At 43.9% G+C, this 22187-nt stretch overlaps 1 protein-coding gene across 5 annotated transcripts in view; it reads left to right on the top strand.

Annotated features, from left to right (window-relative positions):
- SLC35D2 (solute carrier family 35 member D2) overlaps nucleotides 1–22002 on the top strand; it is a 32608-nt gene extending 10606 nt beyond the window's left edge. For 3 of the 5 annotated variants that reach the window (XM_028748997.2, XM_028748994.2, XM_028748992.2), the window contains 8 exons: nucleotides 3061–3132; nucleotides 5498–5566; nucleotides 7399–7501; nucleotides 10278–10370; nucleotides 11299–11366; nucleotides 13534–13612; nucleotides 15819–15901; nucleotides 16001–22002. In XM_028748997.2, coding sequence (XP_028604830.2) covers nucleotides 3061–3132; nucleotides 5498–5566; nucleotides 7399–7501; nucleotides 10278–10370; nucleotides 11299–11366; nucleotides 13534–13612; nucleotides 15819–15901; nucleotides 16001–16103 — 670 coding nt within the window. In that variant the 3' untranslated portion in view covers nucleotides 16104–22002. Of the gene's footprint in view, nucleotides 1–3060; nucleotides 3133–5497; nucleotides 5567–7398; nucleotides 7502–10277; nucleotides 10371–11298; nucleotides 11367–13533; nucleotides 13613–15818; nucleotides 15902–16000 lie in introns of those variants that run through there. The other 2 variants (XR_013394607.1, XR_013394608.1) reach the window with 2 other exon arrangements.
- Nucleotides 22003–22187: the final 185 nt, after the last annotated feature.

The following is a 22187-nucleotide window of genomic DNA, read 5'->3' as shown; positions in this document are numbered from 1 at the left end:
TGTCGCCTTCTGTTTCCTATGCCAGCGAGGCAGCAGAATCTCACACCCATTCTTTGATTTGCGGTCTAGTGAAGTGCAGGGATAATCCTTGAGATCATAGAGCAAAGAGGGAGGAAGACGAGGGAGGGGGGGAAGGGGGAGTAAGAGACCAAAATATGACCTCCAGTAAGAGAACCTAGATAATCAGCTACAGGGATCCCGTTGGAGCTGTGAGCTACCTGACCATTGGAAATTTGGTGTTTAATTATAGTTTAGGTTCCACCAGTGCTTTTTTTTCTAAGAAAAATGTTTAGGGGTACAGTGGTACCTTTGGTTACATACGCTTCAGGTTACATATGCTTCAGGTTACAGACTCTGCTAACCCAGAAATAGTACCTCGGGTGAAGAACTTTGCTTCAGGATGAGAACAGAAATTGTGCAGCAGCAGCAGGAGGCCCCATTAGCTAAAGTGGTGCTTCAGGTTAAGAACAGTTTCAGGTTAAGAACGGACCTCCGGAACGAATTAAGTACTTAACCTGAGGTACCACTGTAGTCTCATTTTCCTACTCATATTGAAATACTGCCCCTCAATGAGGCCAAATTTAGATTCACAAAATACAGTGGTACCTCTGGTTGCAAACAGGATCCGTTCCTGAGGCCTGTTCGCAACATGAGCAAAACGCAACCCGCGCCTGCGGATCGAGATTTGCCGCTTCTGCGCATGCGTGTGACATCATTTTGAGTATCTGTGCATGTGCGAGCAGCGAAACCCGGAAGTAACCCTTTCCGGTACTTCCGGATCACCGCACGACGCAACCTGAAAATGCTCAACCTGAAGCAAACATAACATGAGGTATGACTGCATTTAGGGGTATGCATACCCCCAGGAAAAAAGCACTGGGTTCTACTGTAATCTGTGGAGAGGGGAGGGGACTTCCTGGCTGAGCGAATATCACAATACTTTAGTCATTTGAACCATTGAATATTCCTGTTTGCTGAGATATATTTGAAGCAGAAGGGACACAACCTTAATCTCAGGAAGACCGTATGCTTCCCAAATCATAATTTTACCCTTGAAAGAGGATTTTATTGTGTGTGTGAAGCCTGGTTCCTACGTACAGGAGGGTGATGATTAACTTTCTGGTGACTTCAAGTTTAGTGTGCTGATGTTTTCCGTAAGCATTAACGATCATGATGTACCTTCCCGGCCACGTTTCAAGTAAAAGCTAGTGTTTTATATTTGATTCATGCTAGCTCCATGATCTCAAGAAAGGAAGCATGTAAAAAATTGAGACCCCCATCGTTACACGTGGGCAACTGGTGCAGATGCTTTAGCAGAGATGTCACATGCTGTCAGCCGCCTGAACAGTGTTTATGGGAACCAATGCCCACAGAGCCTCCATCTTTCCAGAGTTCTGACTCCATTTACTGGAGCTCAGCCCACTCACAACTGCATTTGGGCACCGGCCCAGGGCTTGGGCAGCCACTCCTAAATCAGATGAGAAATAAAGCTTAGGTGTCACCAGTGTACTGATGCCATCATGCTCCAAAACTCCTAGGGACCATATCCAATGTTGTCTTGATATGGGTTTGTTGTTTTTGTAGAAGTCCTTCAGACAGTGTAGGCCTTTGGCTTTCCAGCTTTTTATCGGGAGGTTTTGTGCTGCGTGTTGGAATAGTGGGTGATAGGCCAGGGGGATGGGGATAGTTTGCCTACTTTTCCCTGTGTGAACCTGTTCAGAGTTGTGGGGATTTTCTTTAGTTTGTTTTTGGAGAAATGGGTATGCTGTTGCGGGGGATGTTTTCGATGGCGTCTCTCTCCAAATAGACCCATTGTTTCGCCTCGTCTTCTAGAATATGCCGGATTATGTGGTGTACTTGGCTGGCAATGTAATATGATTCTACGCTGGGGATTTCCCATCCTCCTCCTGGGGGGAGGAGGTACAGGTATCTGGGGCTTATTCTCAGCTTTTTGTGTGAGAAAATAAACGAGTGTGGGTTTTTCCTGCCACTTCTGGAGTTGGGTTCATGGAGACCCTACCCAATGTTGATGTTTGTCCTCAGGGACAAAATGGCGCCTTGTGGAATCTGCTGCTCTCCGGACTCTTCAGTGCAAGGAGGAATGAAATCACTGAAATACAGTGTCTCCGGTACCCATCCTGAGCACTCAGCCCAGGAGGTTACCATAGTCAGTGGTCTCAAAAGTGGCTGAAAGACATGAGTGGCACACCCTCTCTCAATAAAAATCATCCATTAGGGCAATCAAGGCTGATTCAGCCCCAGTATCTTTGGCAGCGACTGTCCTGATGCCTTGGCCTATAGCTGCTGATTGGTGGGAGACATTATATCATTTATTTATTTATTTAACAAGAAGTGGAAATGAGTATATTTTTAAAAAAATCTCTTCTTAAATGGTTTGCACAAAACCTTAATTGACTCATTGCTTCTTATTTCTTGCTTATAATTTGCTCTTTCTCTGAGCAGAGCCCAGAGTGGCTAACAATGGATGCAATAAACAGCACAATATTAAAATGAATTAGTTGGCATGAAATACAATTGCTGCAGTCCAAAGCAGGCGGTGGCAAAATAAAACATTGCAACAAAGCCATCCTCGTGGTGCTCCAAAAGCCAATGAAAATAAATGAATTCACTTTAACTCGGCACCTGACATCCATAGAATGTGAGGGACAATTGGAGATCTGTACTGGGAGGGAATTCTATAAGTGGGGTACAGCCACTAAGAATTATTCTGCTGCATGTTATGAGCCTCCCCAGCTGATCTTAAAGCCCTCATTGGTTGACACTATGACTTTTTCTTCATTGAATATTGCGCTGTGCAGAGTTCCAAGTTTTGCTTAATTTTTTGAATTGTCACTTCCAGCTATTCTGTTGTGTATTTGGCCTGTGGTGTCAGACTGACATTTGGCCGTGACAGAGGCTGAGAATTTGTTCAGGCACGTTTCTTAATGCAGGATGCTATCATTAGCAGAGACAAAGAAGCATTAATTGTAATAAAAAAAAACCTTGAAACTGACATGACATGGATATTTTTTTCCTCTCTTTCTATTTTAAACAATCCAGTTTGCCAATGTTTACAGTCCTTAGGAAGTTTACCATTCCTCTTACATTACTGCTGGAAGTGATTGTTCTTGGGTGAGTATTTGCCTCCCATTTTTGAAATACCACTGCCATCTATCAGATAGGGTATCTGGCCAGAATGCATGGATGAGTAGTTCCTAATTGAATTTTGACGATAATATTCGGGCTTCTCAGAACACTGTGCACTGGGTACAAAACAGACACCAGTTAATCTACGAGCACTAGAAACTTGCAGCAAAAGAACTGGCTTGTTAGTTTGACTCAGTATGTGAAGTTCAGCCCTCCACCCCATAATACCCCGCTGGTTTCTCGGCCCAACAGTAGAATGACAGCAGAAGCCACATCTTCTGCAAAACTCTCAAAGGTACTGTGCACATCTGGACCTCATAACCTTGTCCTCCCAGACTTCCCTTATCTTCTCCTTCTCATTGGCTCCTGATATATCCATGCCCCAATCACATATTGTTTTCCAGATTTTTTTAGCACACGGCTTTCTTCGTTTCATTTCCTTTCCTTACCTTGACCTCCTTGTATTCTATCTTCTCGAACCTTCTTCAGGTTCCTGTTCTCAGTTCATTGCCAACATGACACCCTTCCTTCATCTTTTCCTTCCAGTCAGTAGCCTGCCTATCGTGCTTTTCCTGTTCCGAGGGCCTGGGAGAAATGATCCCAACGAAAGTGACAGCTGTTCTCCACCTCACAGAATTTGGATCACAAAGATTCCTTGCTTCCAGAGCATTTGGAATATTTGTGAACATTATAACATCACACCATCTCAGCCAGGCTGTGTCACAATACAGGAAAGACTGCAATATGCCTTTGAGTCAGGCTCCTTAATGATTGGGTCATAAAGGGGTTTTCTCCTATTAATGTCCCAAATCGAATTTATTTCACTCACACATGAAAGGAAAAGGATTTCCCTTTTCTGTGGAGCATCAGGCACTGCCACAAGCATGATGTTAGAGCTGCAACGCTTTGCATTCTTGCCGAAATCAGATGAATCATGTACAAGTTTGGAATGTAGATTATTGGGATTTATTATGGGAGTTCCCAAATGCTTTCATAGCAGAGAGGGAGGATGTAATCCCAACTCAAAGTTAGCACTGAGCTTTTGCAAGAAGCCCAGTGCATTGCAAGAAGTTCATCATAAAACCAATTAGCAATTTGCATAGAGTATTTTAAGGATTCTACATATACTCTTGTTTTATTGCAGGGGTCAGCAAACTTTTTCAGCAGGGGGCCGGTCCACTGTCCCTCAGACCTTGTGGGGGGCTGGACTATATTTTGAAAAAAAAATAATGAACGAATTCCTGTGGCTCACAAATAACCCAGAGATGCATTTTAAATAAAAGCACACATTTGACTCATGTAAAAACACGCTGATTCCTGGACCGTCTGCAGGCCGGATTTAGAAGGCGATTGGGCCAGATCCGGCCCCCTGCCCTTAGTCTGCCTACCCATGTCTTACTGTAACTGTCTCTTGTCACTGAATCATTAAGTATACAGTCCTATACACAATTGTCTGGGACTATGTACCACGGGACAAAATTGTGAGTAGACCTGTCTCAGATTTGCATTGTAAGATGAAGAGAGTGAAGAGAGTTTGGATTTGATATCCCGCTTTATCACTACCCGAAGGAGTCTCAAAGCGGCTAACATTCTCCTTTCCCTTCCTCCCCCACAACAAACACTCTGTGAGGTGAGTGGGGCTGAGAGACTTCAGAGAAGTGTGACTAGCCCAAGGTCACCCAGCAGCTGCATGTGGAGGAGCGGGGAAGCGAACCCGGTTCACCAGATTACGAGTCCACTGCTCTTAACCACTACACCACACTGGCTCTCATAAGATACAGATGACTCTGTCTGGAGATGCATTTGCTTTTGTTTGTGTGAGATACTTCATTGCCCCTTTCCATGGCTGGAGTTTCCCTCTTCTTTGAGCTATCCCCTGGGAACTCCACTAAGCCATTGCAGCTTGTGCATCAGAAACAAATCCCTGGAAAGGCATCACAAATGATCCCTGGCTTTGACTGACCTATTTGTAAGACACAATGGGAGCATAGGCCTTTCACTGAGCCAGACCATTACTCTATCTAGCTCAGCATTTTTTGCTCTGCTATCCAGGGTTTCAGGTGGTAATATTTCCCAGCTCTCCCTGAAGATCCCAGGGATTGAATCTGGGTTCTACAACCCTTTTTAAAGGAAGCTTCAAAATATTTTGGAATAGGGGGAAATTGGAATCTTGTCAGCCTGCAGGTGCTCTATGATTAAAAGAAATAAACCTAATTCTTTTGTTTCGTTCTGCTGTGTCACAAACCACTTTCTGAGATGCATAATGCTGGTTCAGATAAGTGTTTAGTTTGATTAGTGTTCATCCTAATTATAAGCTGAATGGGATCAACCATACGGTTTCTCTTTACAGGAAGCGCTATTCACTGAGCATTGTAATTAGTGTGTTCGCAATCATCCTTGGAGCTTTCATAGCAGCAGGGTAAGATTTTAAAGCCCTTTCCTTCTGTGTTGGAAGGTTGTTTCTTGAGCGTACCACAAGAATGAAACCATTTCTACCTACAACTAACCCTTTTCAACCAGTTAACCACTAATAGGGGGAGTCCCGCTGAGGCACATCAGCTAGGAGCTCCCCCCGGAGTTACCGCTTGGGGGTGTGCTGAGGGCCCACACCTCCCTAGGCTCAGGACGAGGCCACGCCCCCCCCCGGAATCCTTTACCGGACTACCCTTAGTTTTGGGGAAGGTGATGGCGCTTCCTTCCCACCCCATCATCTTCATAACAATAGATCAATACCCATACCAATGCCTAACCGCCAATCGAGCCCAAGCTCGCGAAGCTGCGCAGCAAAGAGGAAGAGCCTCGGCCACGCCAGACCTAAATGCGGCTAGGCCACGCCCCCCTGCCCAGCCGATTGGCTGGGCTGGGGAAGACGCATCCGAGGATTCCCCAGGTCAACGCGGGGCTGAGTCCAGCCCCGCGGGGGTGGGACGGCCATGAACCCCACAATCCCATCTCCTCCCTAGCTCGGAAGTGGCTTTGCACTGTTCTTTGGATCTGGGGCTATGAAACATGAAAATCACTTAAAAACTAGCTTCAGCTGAGTCAATACTGCATTTCATGTTTCTGCTAAACATAAAGAGTGCTTGCTCTCCTAAGCAAAGTCATTTCTTCGCTTTACTCTCATTTACTAACCTTGTACTTCTGCTGGGAATTGCCCCAAGACACAGTAGGTGACGCGGGTGGCGCTGTGGTCTAAACCACTGAGACTTGGGCTTGCCAATCAGAAGGTTGGCAGTTTGAATCCCCACGACGGAGTGAGCTCCCGTTGCTTGGTCCCAGCTCCTGCCCACCTAGCAGTTCGAAAGCACATCAAAGTGCAAGTAGGTAAATAGGTACCGCTCCGGTGGGAAGGTAAATGGCGTTTCCATGCGCTGCTTTGGTTCACCAGAAGTGGCTTAATCATGCTGGCCACATGACCCGGAAGCTGTACACCGGCTCCCTCAGCCAGTAAAGTGAGATGAGCGCCGCAACCCCAGAGTCGTTTGTGACTGGACCTAATGGTCAGGGGTACCTTTACCTTTTTACGGTAGGCAAATGGTTTTCCTTCATCACCACAATGAGCAAAAGATTTCTGCATCGCAGGGAGTTGAACTAGATCAGGGTTTTCAAAACTTGGGTCGCCAGTTGCTTTTGAACTACAACTCCGATCATCCCTAGTTAGCAGAACCAGTAGTCAGGGGTGATGGGAATTGTAGTCCAGCTGGAGACCCAAGTTTGGGAAACCCTGGACTAGATGATAGTTGTGGTCCCTTCTAACCCAACAATTCTATGAATCTGTGATAGTTAAATAGGTGGGGAAATGGTCTCAGACCTAAGGGAATATTCAAACCCTAGTCATGACCCACCAATAAACTACTACCAACTTGTTTGGGAGGTTTGCACCGCACAAGCTCTGTCGAAATGAACAGGGGATATTTAGCTGTAGCACTTGTTAAAAGTCCACTCATGGCTATTTCCTGCCCATCTCTTTTGAGAATTAGTCTGATTTTGGCTGTTGGTTGCATAGATCAGCTAAGTCACCATTAGAGAAGTTGCCAGGAATGAATCGGAGCGATTTCTGAGGGAAATGTTATCTGGAATAGTCTAGCTGTTTCGTTTCATTTGTTGTTGTCTTTACTGCTACGGACTTCTGAACGTGCCGTTAGCGTCATCAGGTTTTATAATATGGAACTGGTTTGGGAAGCCAGCTACGCACAACACTGCTCAAAGGATGCCTTTTAAATGCCTTCATCTCTATATTCTCTCTTCCAGATCAGACCTAGCTTTCAGCATGGAAGGCTATGCCTCTGTGTTGCTGAACGACGTCTTCACAGCAGCAAACGGTGTTTACACAAAACAAAAAATTGACCCCAAGGTAACTATGTGGGGATTTCATTTCCGCGGAAAACCAAGGAATGATCATCTTTGTTCTAAGAGTTTATGAATATGTTCATAGACAGCCTGAATTAGGACTTGAGTAAGATTGTGAAAGTCAACTTCAATTTTGTACATACTGTCCCTGCTAAGAGGTTGACAGTACAGGAGTTAAATATTTAGGTATTTAGTTAATGGTTTTCCAGCTTTGGCCTTCACACTGATGTCATGATTCTAAAAGGATGTGTCATCTTTCTAAGAAGCCAGAAACATCTCAGAAAAGGAAATCTAAGATTGGCTAGCTGCTAGATCAAGAAGGAAACTGATCTTTATGCAAACACAGACACAAGCAGCTTTGTAAATCTGGGCTAAAGTCTTGGGAAAGCTGGGCTGCATTGGGCCCAAGGAATTGCTGCTAGGTTGACCAGCCCATGATTCAACCATCAGCAAAATTCAGTTATCTCATTAGCTTCTCTTGCCTTTACACTCCCTGTATCCTTCATTAGGGGGACGCGGGTGGCGCTGTGGGTAAAAGCCTCAGCGCCTAGGGCTTGCCGATCGAAAGGTTGGCGTTCGAATCCCCGCGGCGGGGTGCGCTCCCGTCTTTCGGTCCCAGCGCCTGCCAACCTAGCAGTTCAAAAGCACCCCCAGGTGCAAGTAGATAAATAGGGACCGCTTACTAGCGGGAAGGTAAATGGCGTTTCCGTGTGCGGCTCTGGCTCGCCAGATGCAGCTTCGTCACGCTGGCCACGTGACCCGGAAGTGTCTCCGGATAGCGCTGGCCCCTGGCCTCTTGAGTGAGATGGGCGCACAACCCTAGAGTCTGTCAAGACTGGCCCTGATGGGCAGGGGTACCTTTACCTTATCCTTCATTAGACTAATTCAAGAGATCTTCACATAACTGTTACGAGATCTTTTTGGATTTTAAAAAAAGAGTGCACGGTATATGGCAGCCATGCAGTGGTTTTAGAATGTTATTCCTCGAATCCTTGCTGAACTCACTTTGGGAAGACTTTTAACGGCCCTGGTGTGTTGCAGTTTGGAGATGATTAGAACAGGCACATAACCACTAGATAGTAAAATTCAGGCCATGTTTCTTCATGAGAAAAAATGAGCAGAGCATAGTAGCATGTAAATGGGCTTTTACTGGCAGTTCCTTCCCCACCTGCTTGTAACATATTTCTCTTCCATCCTCCCGCCTAATATTGATCTTCTGCTTCCTAGGAAATCTACTTCTGTATTTGCTATCTTATCCATTTGCTGTCACCACCTTTGCTGGGTTCAGCTTGTTTTGGGGGAGGGAGGGTAGAAAGGAAGTTCACATCATATATGATAGACAGAGCACAGGCTAGACAAAGCACGATTGTTGGCAGGAGTGAGACCTTCTCACCATATCACACTTGTGCTCAGAGACCTGCACTGGTTTAATTATTTGCTACCAGGCCAGGTTCAAAGAAGAAGAGTTTGGATTTTATATCCCGCTTTATCACTACCCAAAGGAGTCTCAAAGCGGCTAACATTCTCCTTTTCCTTCCTCCCCCACAACAAACACTCTGTGAGGTGAGTGGGGCTGAGAGACTTCAGAGAAGTGTGACTAGCCCAAGGTCACCCAGCAGCTGCATGTGGAGGAGCGGAGACGCGAACCTGGTTCCCCAGATTACGAGTCTACCGCTCTTAACCACTACACCACACTAGCTCTCAACGCTACTATTAATATACAGAGCACTTAGCAACTTGGGACCAGTTTACCTGACATAATGTTTTACTCCATATATTCTACTTGACTGCTTCTATCTGCAGAACTTTTCCTATGATAAAGGTAAAGGACCCCTGACCATTAGGTCCAGTCGCGGACTACTCTGGGGTTGCAGCCTCATCTCGCTTTACTGGCCGAGGGAGCTGTCGTTTGTCCACAGACAGCTTCCGGGTCATGTGGCCAGCATGACTAAGCCGCTTCTGGCAAACCAGAGCAGGGGATGGAAATGCTGTTTACCTTCCCGCTGTAGCGGTACCTATTTATCTACTTGCACTTTGACGTGCTTTTGAACTTCTAGGTTGGCAGGAGCTGGGACCGAGCAACGGAGGCTCACCCCATCGTGCGGATTCGAACTGCTGACCTTCTGATTGGCAAGCCCTAGGCTCTGTGGTTTAGACCACAGCGCCACCCGTTTCCCTTTTCCTATGATAGGTGCCACATAAATATTGATATTAGGCAAGCAGTGTTTTGACGCCTGCAAAAACATTTTGTTTAGACAAACCTGCCTATATGTCTGGAATGATGATGCATTTTTTAGTTTATTGCAGGGTTTAATTTATTTGAATGTTTTAAATCGTTGTTTTAATTTTTTTTACCAATAAGTTGTGTGTGTGTGTGTGTGTGTGTGTGTGTGTGTGTGTGTGTGTGTGAGAGAGAGAGAGAGAGAGAGAGAGAGAGAGAGAGAGAGATTCCCTTTGTAAACCGCTTTGAGGTCTTTTACAGTAAAGTGGTATATAAATAAACAAAAGATAGTAAGATATTTGAGTGAGTGTCTATTCCAATTTTGGTCAGTTTTAACCAGGCCTACACAAGCATTTCATAGGTGGGACTTCACTGAGTTGATTATTTAGTAAGAAACCTCTTGTTACAGAAGCATATATTACAGAAACGGCAAGCATATATTAAATGGGTGAATTTCTTTCTTGCTAGAGTGCCATTAGAGCTTTAAATACAAAATCCCCCCGTGGCTGTTAAGTGATCTTTAACTAGCTTGTCAAACAGGTGTGTCTGTTTTATACAGGAGCTGGGAAAATATGGAGTCATTTTTTATAATGCCTGTTTTATGGTAATTCCTACAGTTCTCATAAGCTTCTTCAGTGGAGACTTCCAACAGGTAAGCTGTGCTTGCAAACCACTTAAGTCATTGTAATACATCCATTGTCTTGGACCCTCATTTCTGTTCTCAGAATGGTAGGAGTTTCTCTTCAGCTCATGGAAAGAAGATAACTTAGGAAAGTTTTGAGTAAAAAATCCAGGGGTGGGGGAGGGTTTCCAGTAACCATGTTCAGCTGGTCAACAAAGCCCAGGGTCAGCATTATGGGACGGTACCCTAAAATTCATCAAGGCACGCATGATTTTGACAATGAAGAGGGACTATAACCACTGGAAATTAGAAGCATGATTGCAAATAACAATTGGCAACAAAAAAATGTAAATTAGCAGTCTTTCTGCCCAATCGAGAACAAGTGTGTTTTAACTAGGGGAATATTTTATGCAGATGGTTTCAGGGATTGGGTAGCAACACTTTTTTAAAGAAGAAGAAGAAGGGGTTAATCCTTTGAATCTTCCTGAAAATGGCCATTGAAGCCAAATGTAAATGGAAAGAATTGATTCAAATTTACAAGAGGAGGGAGTTCCCCAACTGCAGAGCGGCCAACAGCAAACAAGTCCTCATTATGCAAACTTGATGCAACAGGTTTGAGAAATTAGAGAGATCGCAAGTAGACATGGGGCACAACTTAAATTTCCTTTATTTTATCTTCTCTGCACATTCTAAATGCATGTCTGGGGTTGAAACTGACATGAAAACAGCACATACCTAACCTTTTGTGGAGGTCATAAGGAATAGGTCTTTAGATCCATCTTGAGTGCAAGTGATATTCAAAGAATGCTGGGGGTTAAATTTAGAGCAGACATCTTGGTGCAATTCTCAAGCATCAGATATATCAACCTTGTCATCTTTCTGTTTTATTTAACTGGGTTATTAGAATATCTATTTTCAATAAAACATACCTAAAACATGTCCTTCTTTATTTTTATAGGCCACCAACTTCAAGGAGTGGACAAATGTTTTATTTATCTTTCAATTTCTTCTTTCCTGTGTACTGGGGTAAGGTGTCTTTGACAAGTAATCGCTGACTGGGTTCTGTTTGGTTTTTGGTTTTTTCATCCGGCAAAGCTGCTATTGACCTTTATATAAGTAGGTTGGGATAACAGCTAATAACTACAGCAAAAACCTAGGAAGATCAGAAACCCGATTGGTTCAAATAGGGTTTTAATTCCCCATCTTTAGGGCAATGCCCCAGTTTATTTGCCAGGAAATTCAGAACCATGTGTTCTGAAGCACAAGGAAAGTTGTGAAGGCGGTGGACTCTTCGTTGCAGGTTGGGTGGTTATCTATCAGGGATCCTTTAGCTGTGATTCCTACATGGGACTAGATGATCTTGGGGTCCCTTCCAACTCAACAGTTTTATGACTCTGTGATTATATGATGCAGAGCAGTGGCCCTCATTTCATTTGTCTCTGACTGAGCAAGCGTCAGGCTTCTGGGAATTCTATCTCTTCCCCAGTGGCAACAAGAAGCAAAGAAAACAAAGAAGAGTTCTGACTAATGAGTTTATTCAATCATCACAACGAGACAAAAGAATGCAGTCTGTCTCCCATTAATGGCGTTGCTCCAACTGAGCTCCTTCCCCGTCCTTTCCTAGCAACAGCACTTTCCCCTAGGGTGGCCGACAAGGGCTAATTGTCTCTTGAGTCCTTTGCTCTTGTACTCTCAATGGGTGTCAGGTTCTGGGAGAAGAGGGGTCAGAAATACTCTCCAGTTATAACGTGTCAGCAGGCTGCTCTGACTCTGTCTCCCCTTCCTCTTCTCTCAACACCTCCCAACTCTTCTGTTCACCTGTCTCTGAGCTGTGACCTTCCTCAAACCGCCGCTCTAATTCAATACAGTCGTACCTTGGTTCTCGAACGGAATCCGTTCCGGAAGCCCGTTCAACTTCCGAAAAAGTTTTACAACCAAGGCACTGCTTCCGATTGGCTGCAGGAGCTTCTTGCACTCAATCGGAAACCACGTCGGACATTCGGCTTCCAAAAAACGTTTGCAAACTGGAACACTCACTTCCGGGTTTGCGTCGTTCGGGAGCCATAACATTCGAGTCGCAAGGCGTTCCAGAACCAAGGTATGACTGTACTGCCTTCCTATTCTCTGGAAGCTTCCGGAGAAAGGGGGGGGGGTGCATCTCCACCATTCCTCCTCAATCTCGTCCCCTTCAGTCCAGTCCCTGACATCAAGTCATGTGGCAGTTTTGGATAGCCCACATCAGGGTGGATTTGATTTAAATCAAATTGATTTAAATTACAATTTAAATCACTAGTCACTAACGCTTGATTTACATCATTTTTTTTACAGAAAGACTCATTCTTGCTGGTATAATCTTAATATTTACAACCAGATGAAGGTTTCATTTTTGGCATAATAAATTTTCAGAGTATGTAATTTTTACAGTTATACCAAAAATTACTGATTTGGGTATACTATTAGAAATACATAGACAGATAATTATGAAATTACTGTGAGGTTTAATAAGTTAACTGTTTATATCTGTACAACTTTTCTGCTGTACTTTATTGGAAGGAGGAAAATAATCACTTCCTTAAGAACAATTCAAACAATTTATTTAACTAAAACGAAAACATTATAGCATATGTATCCATGTTTGTTAACTGATGTAGTTAGTTTTTTTTAAAAAAGAAAACTTAGACTGAGTTTTTGCGCACATGAAAAGCTTAAAACAAATCCTTATTTCCTGATGAATAGCCTTTGGACCATAATGTAACTTAAATAGAAAACTATCTTTAGTAAGATTTTTCCTCCAAAAGCATTTTATTTTGAAAATCCAATACATATATATATATATAAAATCAGATTTTAATTTAAAAAATTGGATTTAAATAAAAGAAATCAGATTTTTAAAAATTATTATTTTTTAAATCATTTATTTTTATCCACTCTGACCCACATGGAAGGATGTGAAAATTGTATAGTCAAACCTGGGTGGTGAAGTCCACACAAGCACAGGTTTTTATTTAATCATTTTATACATAAGTCTCCCAGCTCAACTTCTTTTAGATCACGCTGGAGGAGTTAAAAATATATACAGCCCTGTTTAAGAGGAGCAGTGAAATGATGGTATCATAAGTTTGTAATCCTGTGCATGCTTGCTTCTGGGAAAAGGTGCACAGGATCAAGATACTTTCCCCCCCTTTTACTTTAGGTTCCTTCTGATGTATTCTACAGTCCTCTGCAGCCATTATAATTCTGCCCTCACAACCACAGTGGTTGGCGCTATAAAGGTAAGCGAAACCAACAGGACCTGTTGATGAGTGACAGCATCAGAACTAGCTATGGAATCCATTTAGATTTCATTTTCGTCTTCCGATAGGGAAACTTAATTTGTTTGAAGGACGGTGCATTTGCTAAAGAGAAATGGATTCAGCAGGAAACGCCACAGATGATTCTTTTTGTGGGCGCGTGAATTTTATTTTGGTTAGCTCGTAAAATGGCAGAGACAAATTGTTCCTGAGCCTATATTATCATGATAGGCAAACAGGCATCTTGGACCAGTAAAACAAACACCTAAGAGGTCATGTTTCTATACAATAGAAGACAGTACAAGACGTATGAATAAATTGGAAGGGGGTGGAATTAATGCTTAGGATTTATCCAGACATGATTTCTTAAGGGGAAACCATATTAGGACTCTAATATGTCTGTGCTTATCTGTACTATGCGATGCTGTGCTCTATTGACATTGTACTGCGGCAGTTCTTACCATTTTTGCTTTCTTCGCCTCTCTTCTATTTTTGGTATTGTTATTTTTGAAAATCAAAATTTAGAAATATGATAAAGGTTTATTTATTTTGGTGAAGAAAAGCAAACCCTGAGAGGTGAACAAAGACGTATTCATTAATTGCCCTTTAAAAAAAAACACTTTATCATGAGAACTGGGGGGTTATAAATACTGTGGACATTCCTAGGATTCTAAAGGATGTGGACAGTGCCATCTTGAAGGCCAAATACTTCTTATCTGCAGTTTGTGCAGTTCATAGCCTGATGAGATGTTACTCACTGAACAAATATCTCTTGTTTCCCCAGGAGGGCAACTCAATGTATCAAATGAAGGGAGATTGCTGTGTGTATTAAAAAACAGAACAGCATGGGGGAATCTTTTTCTTCTGCTGCCATGGATCCCACATATTATTATTTTGAAGTTTTATTGAGACATACAGTGGCACCTCAGGTTAAGTACTTAATTTGTTCCGGAGGTCTGTTCTTAACCTAAAACTGTTCTTAACCTGAAGCACCACTTTAGCTAATGGGGCCTCCTGCTGCTGCCGTGCCGCTGGAGCACAATTTCTGTTCTCATCCTGAAGCAAAGTTCTTAACCTGAAGCACTATTCCTGGGTTAGCGGCGTCTGTAACCTGAAGCATATGTAACCTGAGGTACCACTGTAGTGGCCATTACTGACAACCCAAAAGTACATGTTAGTTTCAATCAGAATATTTTCTTAAGTGCTTGTAATTCTTGGGAACAAGTATGCCTTACAGCACAGTGATACTAGGAGAATATAATAATTATAATAATAATTTATTTATACCCCGCCCATCCGGCTGGGTTTCCCCAGCCACTTTGGGCGGCTTCCAACCGAATATTAAAAACAATACAGCATCAGACATTAAAAACTTTCCTCAAACAGTTGTCTTTTAAAAGTAAAATAGTTGTTTATCTCTTTGACATCTGGTGGGAGGGTGTTCCACAGGGTGGGCGCCACTACCGAGAAGGCTCTCTACCTGGTTCCCTGTAAACTCACTTCTCGCAGCGAGGGAACCACCAGAAGGCCCTCGGCACTGGACCTCAGTGTCCGGGCTGAATGATGGGGGTGGAGACGCTCCTTTAGGTATACAGGACTGAGGCCGTTTAGGGCTTTAAACGTCAGCACCAACCCTTTGAATTGTGCTTGGAAACATATTGGGAGCCAATGAAGATCTTTCAGGACCGGTGTTATATGGTCTTGGCGGCCACTCCCAGTCACCAGTCTAGCTGCCGCATTCTGGATTAATTGCAGTTCCGAGTCACCTTCATAGGTAGTCCCACATAGAGTGCATTTCAGCAGTCCAAGCGAGAGATAACTAGAGCATCCACCACTCTGGTGGGACAGTCTGTGAGTAGATAGGGTCTCAGCCTGTGTACCAGATGGAGCTGGTAAACAGCTGCCCTGGACACAGAACTGACCTGCGCCTCCATGGACAGCTGTGAGTCCAAAATGACTCCCAGGCTGCGCACCTGGTCCTTCGGGGCACAGTTACCCCATTCAGGACCAGGGAGTCCTCCACACCAGCCAGCCCCCTGTCCCCCAAGAACAGTACTTCTGTCTTGTCAGGATTCAACCTCAATCTGTTAGCTGCCATCCATCCTCCAACTGCCTCCAGACACTCACACAGGACCTTCACCGCCTTCGCTGGTTAATAAGTTAAAGCATGCCTCTTTATTTTTTTCAGAATGTGTCCATCGCTTACATTGGAATGCTAATTGGTGGAGACTATATCTTTTCCGTGCTGAACTTCATAGGGCTCAATATCTGGTGAGTGGGGTTTTTGAATTGCATGTCCAGTTCACACGGAGGACAGGAGACATGGCTTTCTGACCGTGTGTGTGTGTGTTCTCTGCTTTCCCCCTTCAGCATGGCAGGAGGACTGAGATACTCGTTTCTAACCATACGGGGAAACGACAGTCCTAAGATCTCCACAGATGAAGAAAAAGCATTGCCAGGTGCCAAGAGCTAGCAGAAACAAAAGGAAAGAGAATCTGGGAAGATGCAGGATCCTGTGGAAGTTCAACGCAGAAGTGGCTGAGGAGTGGACGTTCTACCTCATCTCGCATTGCGGTCCAGGGCATCCTTGTGAGACAAGGCATGATCTTGGAAAACAGTCAGCCGCAGGCATGTTTGATCATTATTTATGTAGCAAGACTAATTACAATAGATGGATGGGTGGCAGGGTTTGGGAATTTGCTCCTTCCACTGGAAATCTTTGCACTGGGTCAAATCCAGGGGTTTATTCTGTTGAGGGTGTTGAATCGCCTTTTCTCCCAGACTGCCTGTAGCTGTGGGTAGACTCCTTGCTTAAATTTTTGAAAAGGATTGACCAGAAGATACAGACTGCAAAATATTGTTGTGTTAACAGCCACACATGTGTGGACTTCGGTTAAGAACTCGACGGCACACATCTGTCATGCCCACATCTTAGCTGCCTCAGTTCAGAGCTTTAGAGATCTGGGCTGCTTTGTACTGGTTGGAGGATGGACTTAGACATGGGTAGGCAAACTAAGGCTGGGGGCCAGATCCAGCCCAATCGCCTTCTAAATCCAGCCCGTGTACAGTCTGGGAATCAGTGTGTTTTTACATGAGTAGAATGTGTCCTTTTATTTAAAATGCATCTCTGGGTTATTATATTATTTTTTTCAAAACATAGTCCGGCCCCCCACAAGGTCTGAGGGACAGTGGCCCGGCCCCCTGTTGAAAAAGTTTGCTGACCCCTGGACTTAGATGTCCCCTTGGTTCCCCCCAGCTCTAGGATGCTGGAGACGAAAGGGCAAGAAATATGTCATTTGCAAAGGCAACTCCAGTGCTATCCAGAAACTAGCCATTCGATTGCAGAGATTAATGTGGTCTTGTGAATGTGCCCCACCAGTTTTGTGGGAGCATAGGTCTCCAGTATGATCTGCAACCTCCAGATACATTGGGCGGCCTGGGGATTGTTTGCACTGAATGATCTCGCTGGATGCCAAATATGCCATGCAGGGCATGGGCACATCCGATACCAAATACATTCTGTGCCTTAAGGATGAATAGCAGGTTGGTGCTCACTGGCATGGACCCTAACTTCTCTGAATGGAGTTCTGCTCATGGAATTGGGGTTTTCCCTCTCCTGCTTCCAGCTGAGCCTCTGGCAGCCCATGAAGGTCAAGGAACCCTCTAGAATGGCACAACACAAGCTTTGGGTCCAAGCCAGAGTGTTTTTAATTAAGGGCTTTCCTTCTTACTGTGCTGGTTCTGTTTGTTTAATTCTCCCAGTGGGACAATTGTCTTCAGCCAGATCCAAACCTGACTCCATCATCTCTTGCTATGCTGCCCTGGTCGGGCTGTTCCAGGTTAATTGGGCTAATTGGGTTAATTGGGAGAAAGCCAATGGAGGTTGAAGTATTAGGCAAGCTGCAGTGCAGGGCAAAGTTCCTTAAAATTCCTTTCTCAGACACTTTTCACCTTTAGAACAGGAACATTTTAGATGGGAGACAGAGGTATAGAACGTTCATAGCTAGTGGCATAAAATAATAACACAGGTACAGAGGTTGGCTGCTTGCCGTTTGCAGAACATGAATTGGCTGCTTAATACCTCAGTTCAAGTCACTTGGCTTTTGCTTAAATCTCCCTGGCAGGAGCTGGGATCCTCAGGCCAAGTGGAGTCAAATGTGGCCCCTCCAGGTCTCTGTCTGACCCTCAGGATTCTGACCAGAACACCACCAGCAAATGACACAAGCAGGGAGGAGATTCTGATATTTCTTTACCATTTGGAGAAATTTTGGGGAAATGTTCTTACTATTTCATTCAACTACCTTTCCCCACCCATAAAAGCCCTAAATTGGGAGCTTTGAATAGGTTGCAGTTTAAGGAAGCAAGAGGAACTAGAATGGTTTTCATTAATATATCTGAGACAATCAGGTTTTGGGTATCTTTTGCTAGCCAGTCTGCACGGTGCAAATGCATTGAAAAGAGATGCTGTAAGTACTTCTGATTAAGTACATGAATATTGTGGCACATATGTTCTAGAGCAGCCATGGGTAAACTCGGCCCTCCAGATGTTTTGGGACTACAGCTCCCATCATCCCTAGCTTACAGGACCAGTGGTCAGGGATGATGGGAGTTGTACTCCCCAAACATCTGGAGGCCCGAGTTTGCCTATGCCTGTTCTAGAAAAATGGAAATATCCAGAAATTCAGGGAGAGGAACATGGCGGATTGAATGTATTTTGTCGGCAGGTTGCCAAAGGAGATAATTATGTGGTGATTGATGATAGTCAGACATAAATCTTGAAATGGAAATATCCCTAAATATGAAAGCACACAACTATCTTGTAATAGGATACCTTCTTGTAAGTCATGAAAATAGTATCTGTTCTGTTTATAACTTGTTTATATCTGTAATTAAACCGTCAATTCCCTTTATGGCTTTTCAATAATAATAATAATAATAATAATAATAATAATAATAATAATAATGAAAATGAATAATATTTACGTTATTCTATATATGAATATGAAAAGAAAAATCTAAGAAGAAATTTTTAAAATTCAATTTACTGTATCAATTATATATCATTCATGTAACCAATTCCACATTTCACACATGCTACAATACATAAAATGGGATCTGCAGCTTTGTGGCAGAGTATGTAGTCTGTATGATGGATGTTTCACTCAGCTAAAAAAGAAGAAAAAATGAATGTAAGAGGGCTGGGAGACCCTGAAGAAACTGCTGCCAGTCAAAATAGTCAATACTGAACTATCATAGAATCTTTATAAACTAGGCACCCATGACAGCTGGCCATCCAACCTCTGCTTAAAAACCTTCACGGAAGGAGAGTCCACCACCTCTCAATGAAGTTTGTTCCACTGTCAAACAGCTCTTCCCTTATTTAGTTGGAATCTCCTTCCTTGTAACTTGAAGGCATTGGTTTGGGTCCTAGCCTCTGGAGCAAGAGAAAGCAAGCTTGCCCCATCTTCCATGTGAGAGCCCTTTAGATACTTGAAGATGGCTACCATATCTCCTCTCAGTCTCCTCTTTTCCAGGCTAAACATGCCCAACTCTCTCAACTGTTTCTTGCATACAAAATATCCTGTCTCATGAAAAGTGGTTGGAGTCTATGCCCTTTGGCTCCAGTCAGTTCTATGATGCTACTGTCAAATAAAGGAAAGAAATGTCCTTTGCTGATTGCATAACCTACGATGGTGCCATGAGCATCCCTTTCAGGTTTGGGGGCGTGTATGGTTCCATCGTCACTACCTGGTGTAGTGAACTGTGTGAGGCTTGCACACTCTGAACGAGCAGATCTGGTGCCCAAAAAATTGCTGTGCCTGAAGGACAGGCTTAAGTGTTCAATATGTTTGCTTGAGGTAAAGGTAAAGGGACCCCTGACCATTAGGTCCAGTCATGACCGACTCTGGGGTTGTGGCTCTCATCTTGCTTTATTGGCCAAGGGAGCCAGCGTACAGTTTCCAGGTCATGTGGCCAGCATGACTAAGCTACTTCTGGCGAACCAGAGCAGCACGTGGAAACGCCGTTTACCTTCCCTCCAGAGTGGTACCTATTTATCTACTTGCACTTTGACATGCTTTCGAACTGCTAGGTTGGCAGGAGCAGGGACCGAGCAATGGGAGCTCAGCCCGTCGCGGGGATTTGAACCGCCGACCTTCTGATCGGCAAGCCCTAGGCTCTGTGGTTTAACCCACAGCGCCACCCGCGTGCCTTGTTTGCATTGAGGATTTCTCTCTTATTGCCCCAACACTCCTTGTGTGATTCTCCCAGTGGAGATATGAGTGATATGGGATCCTGCGTCAGCAGTGTGGGCCCTTCCCTGCTTCCCACCTGTCTGCTCCAGCCTCTTGGACCCACTGAAGAGCCTCTCTGGTTAGGGGACCATATGGAATGTCATAGAATTTGGTGCCGACTTCAGTGGGAGTTGGGAAATAGACAACATCAGGAAGCCCCTTTATTCATTTCCTCTTAGGCAATGGCATCTTTTGACCCAAGCCAGTATACTTGAGTACGAGAGTTCATTTTTATTAGTCATTTAATTCTCTCCATGAAACTGTTTTCTTCAGCGATATCCAAACCTATTTCCATAATCATTTGCTGTACAGTCACAGATAGGTTGTTTTCCCTTTTGCTGCTGGATCACTTGAGAAAAAACAATGAACAGCCAAAGAGCATAAACATGTAGGCAGAGCATTCTCAACCTTGCAATGGAAGGGGCAGAGCTGGCCTGTAGCTTCTCCAGGCTTAAATGGCTGTTGGTCTGGTCATTTCTGGGTTTGATTCACCCATGCTAGGTGAGGAGCATCTGGGCATGTAGGAGACCATCAATCTTCCACCACAGATCAGAGCTGGTTTCTGGAACTCTGTGCAGAGCAGGAGATATCAGGAATAGGAAACAAACACCCAGACCACGTTTCTTCCGTGGTTCAGAAAAATCCACTTGGGCAACGCTACAGCTTCACTTTGACCCAGCTCGTGCTTTAGATTTTTCTATCCAGGCCAGGTTCTAAAACAGGCATAGGCAAACTCGGTCCTCCAGATGTTTTGGGACTACAACTCCCATCATCCCTAGCTAACAGGACCAGTGGTCAGGGATGATGGGAATTGTAGTATCAAAACATCTGGAGGGCCGAGTTTGCCGATGCCTGTTCTAAAACATCAGTGTGGAGACCTGTTTGTTTCCTCCCAGCCTGATTGTGTGATCCTTAAAGTTAGGGCTGAGGCGCCTGTGGCCTTCTGTATATATTACTTTCCAATTCCCATCAGCTTTAGGGAACATGTCCAATGGCCAGGGGTGATGACAGGTCTAGCCCAACAACTTTTGAAGACCACAGCTGCTTCCTCCCTGCCCAATGAGTCAAAACTTGTTAAAAGCTGAGTACACTTCCACGACTCTGCATGTTCAACAGAGATGCCATATTCAGAATGATCTGATGAAAAGAGCCCCAGTATTAACTGGGGAGCAATCTTACATTAGCCAGGACAAGTATAGTGTGAAAGATCCTAGACACTGTTGTTATTTTGGGTTCTTTTCCTTTAAATTTTTGCAAAATAATTACAAATAAATCCATAGATAGAATGATTGTATACACATATAAATTTATAGAAGCAACCAAATACTTCATCTTAGTTTGTAGAGAATATGGTGCACTGGTACAGAAAACCTCAAGAAAAGGGTTGTTACATTGATGTTTCTGTTACTTAAAATTTATGTTGTTGTTTAGTCGTTTAGTCGTGTCTGACTCTTCGTGACCCCATGGACCAGAGCACGCCAGGCACTCCTGTCTTCCACTGCCTCCCGCAGTTTGGTCAAACTCATGCTGGTAGCTTCGAGAACACTGTCCAACCATCTCACCCTCTGTCGTCCCCTTCTCCTTGTGGCCTCAATCTTTCCCAACACCAGGGTCTTTTCCAGGGAGTCTTCTCTTCTCATGATGTGGCCAAAGTATTGGAGCCTCAGCTTCACGATCTGTCCTTCCAGTGAGCACTCAGGGCTGATTTCCTTAAGAATGGATAGGTTTGTTCTTCTTGCAGTCTATGGGACTCTCAAGAGTCTCCTCCAGCACCATAATTCAAAAGCATCAATTCTTTGGCTACCAGCCTTCTTTATGGTTCAGCTCTCACTTCCATACATCACTACTGGGAAAACCATAGCTTTAACTATACGGACCTTTGTTGGCAAGGTGATGTCTCTACTTTTTAAGATGCTGTCTAGGTTTGTCCTTAAAATTTATAGACCACTCTTATAAGAACGAAGTTGCCTATATTTTACCACATTGTACTACAACCTTTTATATGTCTCAAAATAAAAAAATGGGAATTCTTTCATCTTGTACTTAATTAAAAATAAATAAAATCCTTTTTGCAATGAATTCGCTGTCTTTTTGTCTCCCCTTTCCAACTGCCTTGCCTGCCCTTTCCTAGAAGTTAGCAAATTTCATCATGTAAGCACCTTCCCAAACTTTAGCTCCCGAGGCACCTAGAGATAATGATATGGGAGTTTTCTGTCTCTGACAGATGACTGTTTTGGCCGCTATTAATAGCTGAAAGTCATTTC

The sequence above is a fragment of the Podarcis muralis genome, chromosome 11 (assembly GCF_964188315.1).
Source record: "Podarcis muralis chromosome 11, rPodMur119.hap1.1, whole genome shotgun sequence".
Classification (NCBI taxonomy): domain Eukaryota; kingdom Metazoa; phylum Chordata; class Lepidosauria; order Squamata; family Lacertidae; genus Podarcis; species Podarcis muralis.
The sequence above is the reverse complement of the archived record's forward strand: the minus strand, read 5'-3'. Positions and strand labels throughout refer to the sequence as shown.